The 19,738-nt window shown below is 41.0% G+C and overlaps 1 protein-coding gene across 6 annotated transcripts in view; it reads right to left on the minus strand.

Annotated features, from left to right (window-relative positions):
* Positions 1-19,738, minus strand: part of ANKIB1 (ankyrin repeat and IBR domain containing 1) — a 102,395-nt gene that overhangs the window by 50,834 nt on the left and 31,823 nt on the right. For all 6 annotated transcript variants that reach the window (XM_075419350.1, XM_075419351.1, XM_075419346.1 and 3 more), the window contains exon 2: positions 19,305-19,570. In XM_075419350.1, the coding sequence (XP_075275465.1) occupies positions 19,305-19,492 (188 nt within the window). In that variant the 5' untranslated portion in view covers positions 19,493-19,570. The remainder of the gene's footprint in view (positions 1-19,304; positions 19,571-19,738) is intronic.

Consider the following 19,738-nt stretch of genomic DNA (forward strand, 5'->3'; position numbering starts at 1 on the left):
CTGGAGATATTTAAAACTCACCTGGATGAAGTCCTGTGCAACCTGCTCCACGTGACCCTGCTTCAGCAGGGGGGTTGGACAAGATGATCCACAGAGGTCCCTTTCAACCCCTACCATTCTGTGATTCTGTGATCCCTAAGGCTAATTACGAACAGTTCCAATCACTTCTAGTTTTAAACAGGCAGCTCAGCCACCTGAAGGCAGGCACTGCCTACATACAAAATCAGACCACATTGCTCTTGGTGAACAGCGGAGAGTGGAAGAAGCTGGTAATGAAACTGACAAAAGAAAACATTATTTACCTCAGTTACTACCTTATGCTATGGCTACAAGTCCATATGTCACCTCCCCTTTTCCTTGTCCCTGAATACACCCCACCAGGCACTACACAGTAAGCCTTTCTCTCTCTCAGAGTTCTCCCGTGCTTTGTTCAGGACAAAGAATAACCCTGATACTATTTTATTAATAAAGGAAGAAGCTATGGAGGCTGGGTGTGGAATTTCCCTTTCAGAAATTACTGAAAACAGACTGGACAAGTATTTTAGTAGAAAAATTTAGGCACAGTTGATCTCATCCTGCGATAGAAGGATGTCTTGATGATAGCTGTTTGGTCAGCCGGATTTCTGTCCTTTCTTCTCTCTGAAAACCTCTGATCAGTTTGAGTTCAAAAAGAAACTTGTTACCAAAATATTGCACTTTTAAAGAAGCGGTAACACAGTATTCAGAGGAAAAGACAAAAACTAAACAGTTTCCTCTATGTTGTCCTATTTTGGCAGCAAAAACGTTTCTTAGAGAAATCTCTCTTTCACTCCATGACAGCTGATGTGATAGATTCATTTGCTAGGCAATATGAGTACGCCAAACTTGAGATTAAAGATGTTGTCAAAAAAATTATAGCACATTTTGTTTATCTGTTTTTTGTTTTCAGAGAAAAGGGATTTAGCAACACAGGCAAAATGCTTCACAACCAATTACATTAAAGGATAAGACTAACAAGTATCAAACACTATTCAAAGTGAATTCGCTTGTTTGACTTAGCTTTACATAGTATGAAACTAGAGGCAGGAAGAAAGGAGAGGAAGGAAGGTGGCAAAGAAAAGAAAGACAGGAGGGGAAGGAGAGGAAAGGAGGGAGGGAGGGAGCGAGGGAATGAGGCGGGAAGGAGGAGGAAAGGGGAAAAAGGTAACTCATCGAGGGATGGGGAGATGAATTCTATAGAGGCACTTAGATATGAGAATGCCAGATGTCTTTGACACGAGGTTTTACCCACTGCAAAACCTGGATATAGAAAATACAAGGCTAAATCTAAGTCATCTTGGTCTCTGTAAGATGTAACTTTGGAGACTCAGTAAAATCAGAGTTTCTCTACTTCTGCAATAAAATTTGTTTTATGATAAACCAGTATCTTTTTTTATTAACTCCCTTTCACAATTTCTTTTGTTACAGTTTTACTTCGAGTAAAGATCACTTCAATGCATCTGAAAACTGCAGTATGAACAGAAAAACGTGAAGTTCTTCATTTTTCAGTTCAGAGTCCTTAAGTCAATATTAATGGCTTTTAAAAAAAAATTTTTATTATTCCCTCCTCCCCCTACCCATGGCATTTGCTATCCATATGTCTCCTAATGTTCCATCCCACAACTCTTGCATCTGCCTTGAGAAAAAAAAAATGAGATCACAGCACTGGGAAGAAAGACACAGCAGCTAAAAACTGTAAAAGACTTCATGCGTGGCTTCTTCTTCAGTAGTTTTTAAAACTAGATAACACTGATGTTCAAGTCAGTGGGTCCCGCTATTTTTACCTAAAGTCTGTAACACAAAGTTTTTAGAGAGGTAGCAGACGTGTTACCTCCAAATTAGCTGTGGAATGAGTAGAGAAGAAAGTGTGATAAAAAAGAGGCCACATCCCTTCTGCAGTCACTACAGTGGACTGGGGTGTGGTAGCGAAAGTACCCATTTCTGTGCAGAAGCATTCAGCAGGAATCCCTGAGGAAGTATTGAGATTAAAGGCTTCAGCTGGCACAAAGGCATATCAAGCTCCTCGTACAAAGTTAACAGAAGCAATTCAGTATTGCAAAGAAGGTGGACTTTGTCTTTCACATTAAGTGCTTGAACTCTGTTTCAAAGTAGACTGTATAACACGCTGGATGGCTGCACTAATGAGACCTGCATATCTTGAATGTCTGCAGTCCTTTGCGTATTTGTTAATCACATCTTTTCCTCCCACTTTGAGTTGCTTTATATTCAATGTACTGATTCCTGTTACTTCTCTAATCCAAAGTAAAATGTTACTTTAAAATCCAGTGTAGAACTGTCTCCAGTTTCTGTGTTACAGTCAACCAGGGCTTGAGTATTTTTAATTGTGAGAACACCTTCACTGTCTCCTCCCAAACCAGATGCGGTTTCTCTAGTATCTTTAGCTATCTAATCATTACCTTCTAGGCTTGATAATCTCATAACGTACATTTCTGTTTTCAATATTCAGCTCTCTGTCATCACTGGAATTCCATGCTGTAGTAGTTTAAAGCATGTGACTCACTCCTGAATCAGGTTACAGTGCATCTGGTTTCAGAATAGCACAACGTTTTGTGGTGACCCGTGAAAGCCATAAATCAGACACTACTTCTTACAAAACAGTATTTCACACACGAACAAAAATATTCATAACCTCTAGTAATATAATAGCAAGGTTAACTGAGTTGTATCAATTAAAGAGACTATCCTGCCCATATTCATCTCCCCCCCTTTATTTTTTTAAAAAACTTCCTATTTTTTTCCCCAACTTTGCTGAAATTCTCTCTAATAATCCCTATTCAACTGCCTATATGTTGTAACCTATTAGTTTTCCATTACTCAGACTTACGCAGGTTTATAGAAGAATCTTTGCAGAAGATGCAAGCCCTGAATGGGTACAAATGCTGTGTCATAGCTCGAGGTAGATATTTCACTTTATCCTTAACAGTTCAGAGGCAGAAACTGTGTGAATGAAAGTAGAATTTGAAGACTATCAAACCAATACCTCCTTTTAAACCCAAAATTTCTCTCTAAAGGGTTAAAAAGTAGTTCAAAAGGTAGCTTTAGCAGTAACTATTAGTACAAGTTTTTTCCACTACAAAATAAAGCTGTCAGGAAAAAAACAATAAAACTATTGTTTTAAGAAGCTATGCATCCTAATTTAAAATGAAAAGTAAGTCCTGCCTGCTTGCAGATTCTCTGTCCTTAAACAAATAGAAAGGCATTTTTCTGTATTAGTCAAATGATGAAAAGCTCTAGGATGAATTTAACACTTTGAAAGTGTCATCGTGCTGTTTTACTATCGCTTCACAGCACAAAGACTATCCCTGCTCAAATAAGTCTATCAGCAAGCTACATTTTGAACCCTTGCAGCATGAACTATCAGCAGATTTTTTTTTCCCCAAGAGATAAATCGAAAAAACGTTCCTAGAAGGCTATTTCCTTGCTCAAGCTCAATATTTGCCCTTCTGACAAAGCTATCTGCCAAAAAATTGTCCAACTGTCTCTAAAAACATCGAAATCCTCGGTAAGAACCACCTACTGCAGGCAGCTCACAAGTATCTACTTAAAATACACACAAATTTTCTAGAACAATTTTGTGGCATTTTTAAAACCACCATTGGGTTTGGGGAAAAAAATAGTTTTGTTACTTGTTCTTCTCGCTTGTCATAAACGGGTATGCCAAACACCAGAGCAGCCAAAGGCATCCAGCACCTCAATCCGGATACATACATGGGCTTTTAAGTGCCACAACACTCCCTCCTCTTCTCTCCTTATCTTTTACAGAAATCAAAGGGTCAACTCTTCAGTTGAAGGGGAAGTCAAGCCAGCGCTGAAAAGTCCAGCTGAATCCATGACTTAAAGTTCAGAGAAGACAACCAATGCCCAAAAGAGGGTAAATGAACACATTTCACAGGCACAAATTCATTATTTGGTTCACAACTTCAGAGGTACAGAATGCTAAATTTTGCCTAAAAAATCTACTTATAGAGTGAAAATGTGCACTGTCTATGGGAAATACCACTTAACCACAAGGCAGACAGACTTTACTCTAGTTGCAGTTTCCAGATTTTGCTTCGTGCTGTAGCTCTTTGCAGAATCCAAACTTGAGGTGACAAAAGCATGAAAAAAGTGCTGAAAAAAGTGATAGAAAAGAAAGGGCTGTAACATTCACACCTACTACTATCTGTATTTGCAGAAAAGCAGCAAGAGATTCAAGATCACAAGGCTGTGAACTTGAATAATAAACAACTGGCACATTCCCTCACTCTGGGAAACTAACATCAACACAACCATTTCTTCAGGATTTAATAAAATTTGTCATGCTTGTGGGATGAAAATCACCATATTTACAGTCTCTTTGTCTCTCTAAACAAATGTTATATATTTATATCTAGATAAATGTATACGCATGTATATATCTCTATGAACATAAAAATATATGAAAATGTACATATGTACAGAAAAATCAAGCCAAAATAAAAACGAGTGTAAAAAGAAATTATAAAGGTAGTTCTGACAGCTGGAGACTAAAGCAAGTCTGATACTGCTCAAAGATTTACAGATTTTTGAATGCAAAGCACTTATATACACGATACAAACTACACAGCACATTGCACTGTTGCTTTAAGCAAGACAAGTAAGGTACTAGAAAAAGGTGAGCCGCAGCAACAAGGTACACTAATCCACACAGGGTTCCCTCTCACAACATCCCCTCTGAGCCTTGGGTTAGACAGCCCATGTAAGTCCAGCTTGCTACTAAAAAAGTTACACTGCGACCTCCAGTGCAGCATAAACCTAAAGCTCACTGTTTTCCGAGTTAAGAGAAGTATGGGTAAGCCATGACTTATAAAAACCTACAGAAGAGCCAAGCAAGTAATTTAAAGCTCATATGCAATGAATTAATTCATACAATTATTGAATCATTCAGTTTCCAACACAGTAGGTCAATATTGATGCATTAAAACCTTGGATAGTTATGGTTATTTCATTAACTCAAAGTACTTTTTCTCCCAAATTTACCATAACAAAAAACCCACAGTGTACTAGCAAGCACTTCAAGAAATCATTTTAGTCATTACTGACAGCTATATAGAAGTATGAGCTGGTTTAAATAATGTTGTGAGAAGTATTATTATTCACCTGATGTTGAAAGCCACATCTACTAAAAGAAATTATTGATATTTTTATTCATCATACAATGCTAGAAAATTCTTTATTAGTACTTACAGTTTCTTCTCTGTTTTACTAAGATTCTTAAGCTTTTCCTACAGCCTAAGAATCTCCTGCATGCAGTAAAAATCCTGGGTAGGAGACAGTGACTATTTCTATTCTAAGATACAGAATCTGCTGACAGATCATTAAGCATTTATCAAATAAAACACACAGACTATTATCCTGACTTTTTATAAGCCTTAAATTCAATTGGCCCCTTGTCTAAGAACTGTTACTAACACTACCAGAATTCCCATAAACACTAGTAATATCCTGCTAAAGTAAGGACCGAGGTTGTCCCAGTGGTGATTTGGGCTAACAGCAAAGGAAGCATCCGAGGGGCTGTCAATGATACCATCTCCACTGCTGATGGAAGTCTGTGAAGAGCTAATTCTTCCTTCCGAAATCCAAAGTCTTTACAGACGTTTCAAGATCTCTTACATCAAGTACTCCACTCTGGCCTCCAATTCTGTATGTTTCCTAAACAGAAATGCCTACCATTTTTTTCTCATTCATACGACTCCTACCAAGTATGGTACATCTGGCAAAATGGGTTAAACCCCTTTCCTGAGTACTCAAAACAATTTCTGCAAATTTTCAGAGAAAACCACCAATTTGAGAACCAAGTCCATGCTACGGCACACATGAATCATGTCTTTTACTTAGAGCAATCTAAGGTTCAAACGGAAATCTTTGACTCTGACAGCATATGCTCTTCTGGGCCTGTTTCACTTATGGACTTAATGTAATGTTCAGTACAAAAATACTGCCTAGAACACAAGCACTGTCTTCACTCTCTCCTAAACTGGCTCTAAAAAGCCTTACAATCTTTTTCATTGTATTGCTGTCATTTCACCTATGGTTCCCCTAGATAGCTTGTTTCCAAAAGACTGTAACAATGATTAAAGGTAGGTCAGCAACTGAGTCTAAGTCCCACTTCTGGACTGACTCATGTTAAGGTAGTAGCCCATCACCTACAGACACCTAAGAAAGGTCTTATATAAGCATGCATCAATAAAGAACTTGCTATTCTCTTTACTAAAAAGATGAAAATAGGTTGAAAAGCTTCTTGGATTTAGTGGTTTTGTGTCAGCTAGTATGATTAAGTATGACCTTCTGTAGAAAGATAGTAATCTTTGGCTTAGTACAACACAAAAAAACAAGACGAACAATGTGCAGGAGTGGCAAAGGGATACAACTGAATTGTGGAGCACAGATCCAAAGATAGTGTACGCTAAAAGTGAGGAACACAAAACTGGCTTAATCCTTACATTTGTTATACTGTGAACCAAACAAACCATGCTTCATACCATGCTTCATATATCGTTCTGCATTGGGTTTGCGTGGCAAGGTTTTAGTAGCAGGGGGGGCTACAGGGGTGGCTTTTGTGAGAAGCTGCTAGAAGCTTCCCCTATGTGTCTGATGGAGCCAGTACCAGCTGACACCAAGACAGACTCGCTGCCGGCCAAGGCCAAGCCCATCAGCAACGGTGGTAGCGCCTCTGGGATAATGTAATTAAGAAGCGAGAAAAAAAACCTGTGCAATAGAAACTGCAGCAGGAGAGAGGAGTGAGACTATGTGAGAAAAACAGCTCTGAGACAGCAAAGTCAGCAAAAAAGGAGGGGGAGAAGGTGCTCCAGGCGCTGGAGCAGAGATTCCCCTGCAACCTGTGGAGAAGACCATGGTGAGGCAGGCTGTCCCCCTGCACCCCATGAAGGTCCATGGTGGAGCAGATATCACCTGCAGCCCATGGAAGACCCCACACTGGAGCAGGTGGATGCCTGCAGGAGGCTGTGACCCCATGGAGAGCCTGCACTGGAGCAGGCTCCTGCCAGGACCTGTGGACCTGTAGAGAGAGGAGCCCACACCAGAGCAGGTTTGCTGGCAGGACTTGTGACCCCGCGGGGGACCCACGCTAGAGCAGTCTGCTCCTGAAGGACTGCACCCCATGGAAGGGACCCATGCTGGGGCAGCTTGTGGAGGACTGTCTCCTGTGGGAAGGACTCACACTGGAGACGTTTCTGGAGAACTGTCTCCTGTGGGAGGGACCCCACGCTGGATCAGGGGCAGAGTGTGAGGAGTCCTCCCCCTGAGGAGGAAGGAGCAGCAGAGACAACGTGTGATGAACTGACCGCAAACCCCATTCCCCATCTCCCTGCGCCACTTGGGGGGAGGAGGTAGAGAAATGGGAGTAAAATTGAGCCTGTAAAGAAGGGAGGGGTGGAGGGAAGGTGTTTTAAGGTTTGGTTTTATTTCTCATTATCCTACTCTGATTTGACTGGTAATAAATTCAACTAATTTCCCAAAGTTGGATCTGTTTTGCCCATGATCTCCCTGCCCTTACTTCCACCCAGGAGCCTTTTGTTCTATTTTCCCTCCCCTGTCCAGCTGAGGATGGGAGTGATAGAGCGGCTTTCGTGGGCACCTGGTGTCCAGCCACAGTCAACCCACCACAGTTTCCTATGCCTGTTAGGAGGAACAGTGCACCACAACACAGAATTAAACCATTCCTGATGCAAAAAGGATCAACAACATCCATAATTTTTCCTTAACCAGAAAGCTATTGTTTTCATTTATGAGTGACTTGAGCTCGGCCTTCCCTTGGACAGTCAGGAATACTGTTTCCACAATCCCATGCCACTCCTAGCTTTTATTTCAATATTCTGAGTGACATTTCAAAAGAAAAAAAGCTGAGTGCCAAATTAGAAGTGGCTTGCACTGGAGCTGGCTGCTTACCAACAGCTTTTGTGACTAAATGTCTTCTGCAGTGCAAAAGCTGTATGATTTTCATCTCTGTCTCTGGCCCTTTCTTCTATACATTTCTTTACAGCTAGAACCAATTTTCGAACTCGTGTCATCCTTTCAGCCTTCTGTCCAAATCCCTCCTTTGAACAGTTTTTTCCAAAAAGACTATCCCAGCTGAACTCTGTTCTCAGATAACTGTAAGACTGTTAGATTGGTTTCAAACAAATGTCAGAGGAAACAATAAGCATGAAGCTACCAACAAGTGCGGTCATCTTCACCGTTTAAACACACAGCTTCGTATTTCTGGGCAGGGACCGTTATCTGCATATCAGCTTGTAAATCACCTAGCAGTGTATGACATCTAGTGTTGATATTATTTATATAGCAATAATGATGGAATTACACAGCAAATACTAATAGGCTTTGCATCATTTCTGTTCTTCCTATTTCTTAAAAACTGAATGTATTGCAGAGATTGTCCCATCTTCCTCTCTCTCCCTCCAGAAAAATCCTTTCAATCTGTTTGTTGCTTGATCTTCAACGATAATAATTTTTTCCTTAAATGTATCAATGAAGTAATTTAATTAAATTTATATTTTAAAAATCTAAAAATTTAAAAAATCAAATCATCCACAGCCTATATTTTGGCCATAAGGAAAACTAGGCTTATATACAACATCACACATATATTTTAGCTTTATATTGCATTTAGCTATAAAAGTTAGTTATTTCTGATGAATTTACTTCTGTTAATCAGAAATGGCAAGTGTCTCAGTCATTAGTGCAGTAAGTACCAAGCCAACAGACCTCTCTGGTAAGGAAGCCACGTGTGCCTCTAACCTCATGGTGAAGTTAAGCCATTTGACACAATGATTCAGCAGTTACCGATCAACTCGTCAAGAGTCACAAAGTCTACCTGGTAACAAACTCAGCTGAAATAATGATTCAGTCATCCTGGCTGGTAAGGACCAAAGCTGTTCTCCTCTATACCCCAAATGTAATTTTACTTTGCCTGGGGTAAAATGCTCACAAGAGTTCTACTCAGGAAAACAGACAACACAGAATAAGAAATTTTTAATGGTGTACTGCATTAATGTACCTCATCTCACCCATCACTAACAAAGCAACCTTATCCTGCAGTATCTGATTTCCAAGGAAAGAAAAAAAAAGAACAATGTGGGCAACAGATGATCATTTTAGTAAAAGCACTAACAGTGTCTAAACATGTGAAGGGAAGAGCACTGCAACCTAAGGTTCCTGCTTTTCTAAAGGGTGCAGAAAAACCTAGTAGCAAGGAGAAGCAGTGACGCAACACACTCAACAGTGGCACCTGTAACTGGAAAGCAAGGCTGTGTTGCAACCAATGAACTCCGTAGGGATCACATATATTCAACCTGTTAAAGGTAAAATAATCAGAAATCAGCTAGAAAAATATCAGTTTTAAGAGATGAAAACACAGCAGCTGACTGGCATTTGAGCTTTGCTTGTACGTCAGACCACTTTTAAGATGAAGCTTACCCACTGTTCTGTACTTTGTGGGGCAGTCATGAGGAGTACCAGGGAAGCCACTTAGGGAGGCCACACATCTAGTTAGTGAGAACTGCTTTTAAATGAGATTTTGAGCTTGGGGGGGGGACAACAAAAGAAACCCAAGGAAGTAAGTCAGATAAGGGTTTGAATTCTTCAACCTGCCTTAGCTGTACTTTAGGAGACAGTGCCCAACGGAGTGAGAGCCTTAGAGAAAGCCAGCAAACACTACTGCTGCTACTCCATGTCTGCAGCTGTTCCTCTAAGAGTCCCACTGCTTTCTGTCTTCGGCAGTTTTCTCCAGTGAGGATTCAGCCACAGCAAGAACTTGCTCAATTTTAAAGGCTTCCTAACTTTACCATTCCTTCATTCTCTTGACTGGTCTAGAGACTGGGTATCACAAAAATGACCTTATAAATGACTATTTTCAACCATCCAGTCACGTGCTCTGCTACTGAAGTCAGGCATTTCGACGCACTTGGTCCTCTTCCTTCTCTATAAACTCTCCCACAAATCCTGATCAGATCATGTTCCTCATAAATTATTCTCCTACATCAGATCAAAAACTCCCTTCAATATTTCATATTCCAAAGCATTTAGCAGGTGACCTAGCCTCACAACCATCTAAACTAACTAATCCAAAAAGGGCTTCACAGAACCAAAACCTGGGTATTTTTCAGCAGCTGAGCAGAAGGATGACAAAACATCCAGATAAACACCAGTGCTCCTGCTTAGGTGGATTCGAACTCTGCACTGATCATTCAATGCAGACCACAAACGGGAAACACTTGACACTATATCACAGGGAGTATCTCCCACAGGTAGCATTCATGTCCGATACTGTAAAATTGTGAAAGTGTTCAATTTACGGCTTTGCAGGTGTTTGCAGGTGTTTACTATTCTTTGATTTTACATGATTTAGCATATTCTAGGATGAGATTAACCTTCTCAGCTCTGGAGATCTACAGTGCAGACAACTACAGTTGATCCAGTTCTTTTAGATTCCCTTTATAATCAATGCGAAGAAACAGGCACTCCTGGCACACAATTAATTTAAAATATTTTAAGGTCAACTTCACAATAAAATGAATTGTGCTGTCGCCTTGACTAATTATTCTGACTAGATCTATTACCTAGGTCTACACTGACTATAAAGCGAGTCTAGCATGAATAAATCCAATGCAGACATACTTACATTTATGAATAAAATTAATCTTAAATAAATAAAATTAAATTCTAAATATTCAATTTATCTCTGTAATCATTGATAATTAAAAAGAAGCTTGCTTTTTGTTGTTCAAAGGTGAATAATCTAGGCAATGATATTCTAATAAATTATTCAGACAAAATATTATATTGTAATATTTTTAGTTATTAAAACAGGACAGAATTCTTTTGTTTTGGAGAACGGGAAAACAGCTAGGTGGATGTCTTTTATACTAAAATCAGAAGTCAAAACTTTAAAAACTACTTTTAGGAAAGAAGTATATGCAATTATTATACCTTCATAATTTTTTTCCCAAATGACCTGTAAAATTGCATGGAAAATACCAACAAATCATTCAAAGAGTTACCATGAAGAATGAAAAAAAGAGAAAAAAAGACTCCTCCAGGATTTCTGAACAGCCTACTGAAAATGTCCATACATTCAACACAAATTTCCTTATACTGGGACCCTGTTGTTCTGGTTAATAACTCCACGTTTTTCTCATTTGCTCTTATTAGACAAAGAGCTGCTATTAACCTTCTTATTTTTCTTCTACTTACATTCATATCAGAAGTACAGTTAGGAGAGTAATTTCAAAGGGAACATCAGTCTTACTGGCAACACATTGAACAGATTTTCAGAAATTTGATAATGAAAGAATATATTTTGTAGCACCTTTCTGAACGTTTCAGTATGAATGATACAGGTTAATTTCGATCTCAAAGTTTAAACATTCACAGAACTTCTGTCTCAGTCAAAACTGCGGAGAGTGAAGTATCCTGAGGTAGCCTTTTTTATTTGCATCTCCAGAAGAAAAACCCACCCTGAAATTCAGAGCAGCTTCAACCTTATTAGTAACAGCACCTCTCTAAAGCCAGAAGATCTGCAAAGAAGATTTCTCTAATACTTCTCTTTGACATATATTTTTGCAGCACAAAAATCCACTAACAACCTCTTGAGACAAGTCATGTTCTGAAAAACAGTCTGCACATATCTCCCTCCAATACACCCAAACCTGATTTTCAACACGACTGTAAAAGGAATAAAACCCAACAAAACCTGACATGGGAAGAGATGCTCCCAAATGTATTGTGACTAATGCAACGTTCTCTGTGACATCAACCAATTTTCAGATTGATCAAATCAATCCTGTATAACATATTGGCAATCTCAATACACTTTCTTCAGTTGCATTACAATTGGTCAGACCAGCCCCTACCAAACCCTCTTTAGCTTCTTGAACAGCCATAAAAACTAGACAAGGTAAGACAAGACTGTAGCCTACATTGACCTGAAATTCAAACCACCACTACTTTGATCTTCTGTCATTCTACTACAGTGAAAAATACTTCCCAAATTACAGCAATGAAACAAGAAATACTTCCTATAGCCAGATCCTGGGCACATTTACCAACGTTTCTCCCTGGCTAGCTTAGCTATGCCTTCAGTGCCAAAGTTCCTTTACTGTTACTACTGATAGGCAGGCATCAAGAATGTTAAAAAAGTTGTGTTTTTTTCAGCTTCAGCATTCACCTCAATTTCCAGAATCTTCTGTAACTAGACACTTTTGTTTCTCCTGTTCTAGAAAAAAACCAAACATCAGCTTCACAAACCTGTCCCGTCTCCCCACAGCCCCATGCTTCTATGACCTCCTCTTCCTCCCCCTCTTCAGCCCCAGATCAGCAGCGAACAATCCATTTTTGGCTTGAACACTCACAAAGTGATCAGATGTAGCAGTACGAAGCACCCAATGAGGAAAATCTGTCATTGATTCAAAGAACTTCCCAGCAAAGCTACAACACTGAAAGTCACGTCACACCATATATTGCAAAATCACATATCTAATATGTTTTTTTTCCTTTCAACCACACATAGTGTGTCCTCGTGATTTCCAGCCACTCCACCCTCTGGAAAAGCCTGTTCTCTTGTTGTATTTCAGCAGTGGTTCACCAAGACCCTAGTGAGCAGCTTTCCACATTGATAGCAATGCTTTCAAACTGAGCAGTCAGATGGTCTCAAATGTACCTTAGGATTAGGCAAAAAAAAAGCCTGAGGGCATCGGAGATGCTTGATCATCTGAAGACTGCATTTTCTAAAGAAAACAAATTTCTTGTTTGCTCTTTCTGTGTAATATTTTTACACCTACTCAATGCATGCAGTTTGAACTATCCTCTTGAATAGTAATCTTCGGTCAAGACCTACATTCATAGGGAACTGTGATAAATCTTTAAAGCGGAGTAAGAGCCATGTGTATGTTGTACAAAGCTCTCAAAACCCATCTGTGAGTGCTATGTATCTTTTATTATTTTTTGATGTTTGAGTGCCATGTAACTTTTTTCTCTTATTTCCAGAAGTCTTACTTATCACCCACTAGAGACTACCTGTTTATCAGCTTGCAGTGAACACAGTCTGAACAGCAACATCAACACAGTTTTGTAACAGAGATGACATTTCTGAACTAGAGCTGTTAACAACCAGGGCATACTTGTCTGAACATTAGCACTGAATCTGAGCACCACCAGCAGATGTTTAAAGACTGTAGCAGAAAATCACTGAGTAAATCACACTCAAATTGTTCCTGCAGTACAGTCCAACAAAGTAAACTTGAAATGTTTAGTCCTTTGCTTCCAAAATGGAAAGCAACCTTCTCATGTTTTCTGGAGATACTTCAAGGCATGTATTTTCTCTTTGTACTTTTCTGTTTTTAGTAAAAGGCCCCAGATTGTTAGGGGCTTGCAAAGACGGTAGCCCATGGCAGGCAAGGTTGCCATGGCTCCATATCCCCAGGTCCAGCCAGTGGAGAGGGCTGCATTCCCAAGAGACACACATGCAAACATACATATGCAATACATATATACACGGTGGTCCACACAGATGTATGTGGACAGAAGCACTCAGCACTCACATGACCACAAAAAACACTGGTGACCTCATTCTGTTCACCTCTCTAAGCAAGCAGGATGAAGGTCTGCTAGCGGGAAAAATATGCATACAAAGTTGACCCCTTCAGTAGCTAGCCTTGAATGCTTTTTATCCCGTAACTGGCACTGGATGGCCCAGACCTTCCAGCTACCTTGCGCGCACACACACACACACACACACTGCAGATCCCCAGTAACTGGCCTCAGACACTACGAGTACCTGGCCCCTGGACCCTCTCAACTTCAGTTGCCTCAAACAGGCCTTTCCAGCTGACCTCTAGACTTGAGGCCAATTCAAAACAAGTCTCCCAGGCCACTTATCCGACTCGCTAGCTACTTCAGCTTGGTAGTCACTAGCCATCATGCATTGACACATGTACTAACGTATGCATGGTCAGACAAACATCATGGTCTGGCAAGCCACCAAATTCCACGTCACCGGGCCCGTTTAGCCCCTGCTCTATTGTCCCAAGCGTGTTCTCCCCTAAACCACCTTGATCCCTGTGATCGGTTGACCTTCGCTGGCTGCTGGGTGCCCACCCAGAAACCCTCTGACTCCCCCTCCTCATGAGAACAGGGGGAGAAAATATGACAAAAAAGCTTGTGGGTCGAGGTAAGGACAAAGCTCATCAATTACTGTCACTGGCAAAACAGACTCAACTTGGGGAAATTAATTTATTTTATTTCAAATTAATAACAGAGTAGGATAGTGAGAAATAAAAACAAAAGTGAAAACACTTTTCCCCCATTCCCTTCTACCCAGGCTCAACTGTACTCCTGACTCTTCTACCTCCTTCCCCACTGAGCAGTGGTGAATGGGGTCGTGGTCTGTTCACAACACTCCATCTCTGCTGCTCCTGCCGCTGTTCCCCCGCTCCAGCGTGGGGTCCCACCCATGGGGCACAGTCCCTCCAGAACTGCTCCAGTGTGGGTCTTTCCCACAGGCTGCAGTTCTTTAAGAACTGTTCCAGCATGGGTCAGTTCCATTGGGTGCAGTCCTTCCAAACGGACTGCTTCAGCGTGGGTCCCTCACAGAGTCACAAGTCCTGCCAGAATCACAGAATCACAGAATGCTCGGGGTTGGAAGGGACCTCTGTGGGTCATCTAGTCCAACCCTCCTGCCGAAGCAGGGTCACCTACAGCAGGCTGCACAGGACCTTGTCCAGGCGGGTCTTGAATATCTCCAGAGAAGGAGACTCCACAACCTCCCTGGGCAGCCTGTTCCAGTGCTCTGTCACCCTCAGAGGGAAGAGGTTCTTCCTCATGTTCAGACGGAACTTCCTGTGCCTCAGTTTGTGCCCATTGCCCCTTGTCCTGTCACTGGGCACCACTGAAAAGAGCTTGGCCCCATCCTCCTGACACCCACCCTTAAGATGCTTACAAGCATTTATAAGGTCCCCTCTCAGTCTTCTCTTCTTCAGGCTAAACAAGCCCAGCTCCATCAGCCTCTCCTCGTAGGGGAGATGCTCCAGTCCCCTCACCATCCTTGTAGCCCTCCGCTGGACTCTCTCCAGTAGCTCTTCATCTTTCTTGAACTGGGGAGCCCAGAACTGGACACAGTACTCCAGATGAGGCCTCACCAGGGCAGTGTAGAGGGGAAGGAGAACCTCCCTCGTCCTGCTGGCCACACTGTTCTTGATGCACCCCAGGATTCCATTGGCTTTCTTGGCAGCCAGGGCACACTGCTGGCTCATGGTTAACCTGTCGTCCACCAGGACACCCAGGTCCCTCTCCGCAGAGCTGCTCTCCAGCAGGTCCGCCCCAAGCCCGTACTGGTGCATGGGGTTGTTCCTCCCCATATGCAGGACCCTGCATTTGCCTTTGTTGAACCTCATCAGGTTCCTCTCTGCCCAACTTTCCAGCCTTTTCAGGTCACGCTGAATGGCAGCACAGCCTTCCGGTGTGTCTACCACACGTCCCAGTTTGGTGTCATCAGCAAAGCAGGAACCTTAGGTTGCAGTGCTGTTCCCGCATGGGCTCCTCTCCACAGGTCCTACCAGGAACCTGCTCTGGCGTGGGTTCTACACAGGCTGCAGCCTCCTTCAGGCATCCACCTGCTCTGGGGTCCTCCATGGGCTGCAGGTGGAGACCTGCTCCACCATGGACCTCCATGGGCTGCAGGGGAATATCTGCTCCGGCATCTGGAGCACCTCCTCCTCCTCCTTCTTCTCTGTCCTTGGTTTCTGCAGGGCTGTCTCTCTTACATTTTTTCCACTCCTCTCTCACAGCTGCTGTGAGCGGTTTTTACCCTTTCTTAAATATATTATCAGGGAAGTGCCAGCAGCTCCTCCTGGCTCAGCTTTAGCCAGGGGCCGGGCTGTTTGGGAGCTGGCTGGAGCCAGCTGTGCCTGGCATGGGGCAGCTCCTGATCTCTTCTCATAGAAGACCACCCCCGCAGCCCCCTGCTACCAACACCTTGCCACATAAACCCAATACAATCCCCTTATGCAGACTCCTCGTGACACGTGTCACTGCTGGGACATGGGGTGAACAGCTCTCCTGTGACAGCCCGGAGCAGGGGCTCCTCCCTGATGAGCTCACCGGGTTCCCCCCGCTGCCCTGTGCTCCTGGGGATGAGACCTCCATCACACCACCTCACTCAAACTCCGAACTGCATAACCCTACTAACCAGACAGAGAAAACGAGTCAGCTGTCAGCTACAGGGAACTGCCGGGCACTATGTAATGACTTCTGGCAACTTCAAGCAGTGCTTTGAAAATTCTTGTTTCTGCTAACTAGCTGTGACCAATGACTTTTTGGTTTTTAAACATTAAATGCTCTGTTAAAATAAACTGATCTGTCAGGTAAACATTATTTAGGGCAGTAGACCAAACAAAAGTTATATATTAACCAAATGCCTAACTACTTTCCATTTTTTATTTCAACATTTATAATATACCAAAGCTTTCTATGACACTCATGAAAAATGATCATAGAAATCTAGTATTTTAATACACTCTTGCTGAATCTTGTGAAGAGAAGAGAAATCAACAGCAAATTTTCCAATTTTTACAGCTCGATTATATACCAAATCCAGTTTGTGAGCTGTAACTGCTGGCTGAAAGGCGCAGAGGACAGATGACTCAGACACCTGCTGTAAAACAACTGTGCAGTTCAAAACCACTGAGAAACTTTCCTTGTTTTAAGTTTCTGCCAGTAGACTTCGTGCTCAATTACACAAAGTTTGTCCAGGTTAGGAGTTTTGCTTCATGACCCTTTCACCTCTTCTCCAGTGTCTTGTTTCTTCACTTCCAGGATTGCTATATCAGGATGTCCCCAGCTCCCTTCCATTGCAAACCCGGTGCCTGTGCTTTCACCGTGCCTGCAGACAGTCACCATCAGCCACACATCTGGTAACAGGGAGTTTGCCTCTTTGCCTCAGTATTCAGTGACAGCATTGCCAGGTAGGTTATTTCTGAACATCCCAGAATACCTCTCAATACATTCTGTTATGCAAAAGGTGTACTGACAACTGCGTCGCACTAATCTAGTTTGAGAAAATTTCACACAGTGAATCATAAAACACATCAGTTCACATCTACCTACAATAACACAAATACCAGCCTATAACAAAAAATGGAATGATATAGTATACATATTAGTAACACCTCGAGTCTGACCTACAAGTTAGTGCAGCTACAGATTCCCAAATCCTTAAAATGTTTAATAAGAGATAAATATAAAAGGTTATAGTATTATGGGTATCTCATAATTGCAAATCTCTCTCAAAATACAAACAGTAAAATTCATTTATTTTTAGCTACTGCACTTTATCAGTAAATTGAAGCATTTGTTTTAATATTCAATTTATTTAATCTCTTCCATATCAAGGATTCTCTGTATCTAAAGGAAGAGGCTTAACTGGAAATCGCTCGTGCCCTTTCTACTATCAACTTGCAAAGAGGCACACTAAGTCTGATATTTATTCACTCTTACTACTTTGTCTAGATAAAAAGGCTATGTCTTTGTGCAGCATATGTTAGAGAGGAGTTCTGAACTAAGTCCTTAGAAAGACAGCAGAGAAGTAAATAGTAAAAGAACCTCAGCAAATTAATCCTAGCAATAGCAACAATTCTAACAGTCCAGGTTTTCAGAAGCATACTCTAGCAAATAATAGCACCTTCACTATGTTTACTGGCAAAAAATGTATTGCAAATCTTGGACTCAAACTAGAAATAGGAATGATTCCTTTGGTCATTTGTTTGAAATGCGTGAAAAATAACATTGAGTTGTCCTGTGAGACTTAATGTTAAAGGTCCCATTCAGCTAATAGTAAAATGCCATTTCTAAATTAACTTTTTAAATTTTTTTAACACAAAGCAATTATTCGAGACCTCATCATAATGGTGCAATATGAATTAACCAACAGACTACTCGGAAGTCAGTACTTGTGACTTCATTTCTTTCCACATTTGCAAACAATTTCAAGCGTCCTTGTTGTTTCAATGAGGCTATATTTTCTTAAGAGATATTTTCTTGAGAGAAATAACCTGAAAATCTCAGAGAAAAAAAAAAACACACAGAAAATGTAAATAAAATGGGATGCTATTATAAATTAAGCTTAGTTAAATTTTTCCTACAATTCAAGAATTGGGAATAGGCGAAAGTTTGGAAACAAACAAACAAAAAGACTCAGTGATGAAATGAAAACATCAGTTAAAACCAGAAATACAGAATGCACAGCAGAAAGGAGAAAAAGAGAAAAAGCAAAAATCAAGAAAAATGAGAAATTGCAAAGTATAAAAAACTGTTAGGTGAACCTAAAATACTGAGGTGGGAGGCCTAAAATTTATGGTGGGAGGACAGATAGCCTGTAAAGTTACAGCATATGAGGGACAAAACAAACCACAAACCTTATGAATACCACAGGCCCATCAGTAGGCGTAAACACAGAGATGACAAGAATATTGACGACAATACAGTTCAGTATATATTTTTTGTTCTGTTTCCTAATAGAAGGAAGAGGACATTTATGAAATTCTCTCTAACTTCCTCCCTACTGAAGAAGGGGTTTTGCAATGTCTACTCAGTACTAACTTCACAAAATACTAGACAAGAACAGCTTGTACCTGCAATGTCTAGACATGGATACTATGTTAATCTTTAATTGATCTTAGAGCACTGACAAAAATACAGAAGAATGGAAACAGCTAACACTACAGATTGCCATACATGTTGACTGCGGCAATAACAAACTTACTCATTATCAAGATCTTAATGTTCACTGTTATTATCCAAATTGAAAAATAAAAGCTGCCTGAGTAACACAAGAATAAACATATATTGTGCCATCTGGAAGCAGATACAATCAGTATGGTATCCATTTGGTGCGGCTTTACAAACAGATTATTTTCAGGCAGGAAAGCGCATCAAGAGCAGTGGAACAGTCACTGTAGTCAAAGAACCGTGGTACAGGAGTCTTCAGGAAGCAAGCTAAACCTGTCCAAGACTAATGTTATAGGGAAGGAACAAAGATACTAAAAATAAAAACTGTTATACCAGTCTGTGATTATAGACCAATTTGCATGTCTTCTACTAATACTTTAACATGTTACAAATTCTGTGTCTGCAACACAGACACACATACGCATATAAGGTATTTATAACCTAGTTGACACCCTTGCATTTCTTAGGTCAGTTATTCACACCCAAGCAAAACTCTAAATCATACTTACCCCAGTATACGGTTCATTCCATGCCTAGCAGCATAATGGAGAGGAGTATTGTGCTGGTACGTTTCTCCATAAGACATATTTGGGTCAAGAGTTTCTTTTAGTTGAGGGTTGCTCTCATAGATTTGGCAGGCCAGGTTTTCATCTCCATTTATAAGAGCTTTGCGGAATTTGGTGGTTGTATTTCCCATGTTGCTATCCTAGCTATCAATGGCACTTTTTCCTTTCCCCTTCATCCACTTGCACGGTTCTGTAACATGCTTCACAGCCTGAAAAGAAAAACAGTATTTCTATTATTCTGTAAAACACTCTTTCCTAGAAAAATTCACCCAGAGCTACAGCGCTGTAAGCAGGCATGTGAAAAAGTACATAGGGCTTGTAAACTCTACTCATGAATTGCTGAAGTCAATTGTAACAACAAGGGTGGACAAGGGAAA

Source organism: Opisthocomus hoazin, chromosome 4, assembly GCF_030867145.1.
Source record: "Opisthocomus hoazin isolate bOpiHoa1 chromosome 4, bOpiHoa1.hap1, whole genome shotgun sequence".
NCBI lineage: Eukaryota > Metazoa > Chordata > Aves > Opisthocomiformes > Opisthocomidae > Opisthocomus > Opisthocomus hoazin.